Source organism: Mesitornis unicolor, unplaced genomic scaffold, assembly GCF_000695765.1.
Source record: "Mesitornis unicolor isolate BGI_N332 unplaced genomic scaffold, ASM69576v1 scaffold27521, whole genome shotgun sequence".
NCBI lineage: Eukaryota > Metazoa > Chordata > Aves > Mesitornithiformes > Mesitornithidae > Mesitornis > Mesitornis unicolor.
In genome coordinates, this window is record NW_010162225.1 from 1 (window position 1) to 2,536 (window position 2,536).

Consider the following 2,536-nt stretch of genomic DNA (forward strand, 5'->3'; position numbering starts at 1 on the left):
GGAGTGAATTCGTTAATCTGTCCAGTTCATCTGTGTGGTTCCAAGTTCATCCTGTCTCCCCAAGTAAGGGCTCCCATGTAAGTTACCTTGGCCAGCATTCCGACCAAGGGGGAAGATTCTCATCACTCCATGGCTGGAGAAGTAACTCCCCCTTTCTAGCCTGAATCCTAGGGTTTTCATCCCCTGATGTACCTGACAGCAGGCAGGAGGGTGTCTGAGTGGATTAGACCGCCTGAGGTGTTTGTCTTTAGTTATCACTCAAATTTCTGTATTACATCACCAGGGCATACCTGCAGGTGGGGATGACTATAGACAATCTTACCAGTTATGTTAATGTCACAAAGTCCGTTAATTCACACCTGCATGGGTAGAGGTAATGGCTCCTTTGTTTGGGGCGGAAAGAAATGGGGGACTGGGACCCATTTCACACTCCTCCAGGCATCCAGATAACACCAGATATGGATCCAGTGATGGTTGTCACCTCCTCTAGTGCTGAGTTTCATGCTTCCAGGCATGCAGCTACATGGTGTACATGACTTGGACTTTGTGACTAACTTTTTCTCTCTCTCTGCAGAAGGTCTACTTGTGGCAGGTCACATTTTTTTCCAAGACATTACCCATCCAGCTGACTGTCTTTCAGTACCCAGGAATATTGCTAGATATTGCTTAGTTCGTCAATACAAGTTAAAGAGCCTAGTTGATGATGGTGTCATGTGCCACCAGAGCTGCACTATTTATTGTTTGCTTTTAGTCCATCTTTCTCTAGTCCTAGACATTCAGTGGAGTAAAGGAACGCTGAGCAGCAGGCATTATATTGAGGAGGGGGTAAAGCATACCCAAAGCACTATGTACTTCTTTTTGCAGTAGAAGGTTCCATTGTTTTTTGGGGCGTTTGGTTTTGAGTTTTATTGTTTGGCATTTTTTGTGGTTTGAGGTATTTTGGGTGTTTTTTATTCGTTTGTTTTGAAAAGGACAACCTATAAAATAGTATCACAGGGACAAATGTGAACAGAAGCACAGAGAACCTGGTGATGCCAGGCAGGATTGTTAATGTATTTGTCACTGAGTAGATGAGACACTTAGAAGGACCAAAGCCAAAAATTCCTTGAAAGATATTGTATTAAATATTAGCCATGAATGTGGCCTTGTCAGTACTACTGTTGTATTTATGAATTAACATGAATCATTCTGTAGAAGATTTAAAAACAGTAACAATGGATTGTTGGCTTCTTTTTCAGGAGACTGTGCGAAAGGCAGCAGAACTAGCTCTAAAAACTTTAAGCAAGGTAAAACTCTAATTTCATTATTTGCACATGGAGAATTGTATGGTTTTGATATCAAGTAATCATTCCCTGTCATAGGAATGACCTGCTTACCATAGACTGTTGCTTGAAAACCTCCCTAGTGTAAGGTGCAGTTCTGAAAAACAGAACAGTCCCCTGGAGAGCAATCATAATAAGCTTGGCCACATACTCCTCTGTACTTTTGTTGATGCTGGTGAAGTTCTGCTGCTAGAGGATAATGTGATGTTAAGTTCTGTACAAGCAAAGGAGGAATATAATGAACTGGGTTTTTTCCTCTAATGTCATTTTTTCCCCACTTGGTGGGGTTTAAGGAATCTTCCTGTAACTTCACCAGTTGACCAAGCCAGTGGAGCCTCACTGGTGTGAAACAAAGCAATCCAGTCCGGACTTCACTCTCTGGTGCTGTTACTGACAGAAGGGGTTTTTTTGGGTATAGTACACATATCACTTAATATTTTGTTTTATATCCCTCTAAAAAAGTCACATCAGTGGAAATGGAAGCAGTTTGTAAGAGATGTGTTTGAAATCACTACCTTCATAATGCATGCAGCATGACATTTCAGTGGCACAAGTGGTGATCTGGTCCCAAAACGTCACAGCAATTGCAAAATCTGTTGTGATCTGTGACTTGCTGCTCTGCCTTTTGGAATGGTTGAATCCATGTGGCTGAGATAGGCTGGCCCTCAACTGAGATGTCATTTGGTCTGTCTCTTCAGATGCAGATCAAGACCTGCTAGGCTGTGGATTTGTGTTTTCTGGCAGCTGATCATAGCTGAAACTCCTTTTAGGGATCTGGCTTAAGGCTTAAGAGTACTTCCTCCTGGGGAGGAGAATGAAAGGTGTAAGAGTCTGGGTTTGGCTGTGAGCAGCTGCTCTAGTTGCTGTTGTCTTCTTCTGTCTGACAGAGAGGCTGTTTCAAAGTAATCAGCACAGGAGGTTTGTACATGCTTGCAACACTGATCCTCTCCTGTCCCCAGGTCTGTGTGAAAATGTGCGATCCCTCCAAAGGAGCAGCTGGGCAGAAGACAATAGCTGTACTGCTCCCTTGCCTCCTGGACAAGGGAATAGTTAGCACGGTTGCTGAAGTCCGATCTCTAAGGTCGGTTTTGCATCATGTAGGTTCACTGGGGGTCGGGTCATGATTTTTCTTAAAGGGACCCAGCTTATTCACCTGAGTTGCAGAATGTTCTTAGTGTTTGAAATTACAAGTTTCTCCCCATAATAGCTTTCCT

At 43.2% G+C, this 2,536-nt stretch overlaps 1 protein-coding gene across 1 annotated transcript in view; it reads left to right on the forward strand.

Annotated features, from left to right (window-relative positions):
- Positions 1–1,238: 1,238 nt before the first annotated feature.
- Positions 1,239–2,536, forward strand: part of LOC104547748 (proteasome-associated protein ECM29 homolog) — a gene marked incomplete at both ends in the record, with an annotated part of 8,605 nt that continues 7,307 nt past the window's right edge. The window contains 2 exons of the mRNA XM_010193562.1: positions 1,239–1,286; positions 2,282–2,403. Coding sequence (XP_010191864.1) covers positions 1,239–1,286; positions 2,282–2,403 — 170 coding nt within the window. The remainder of the gene's footprint in view (positions 1,287–2,281; positions 2,404–2,536) is intronic.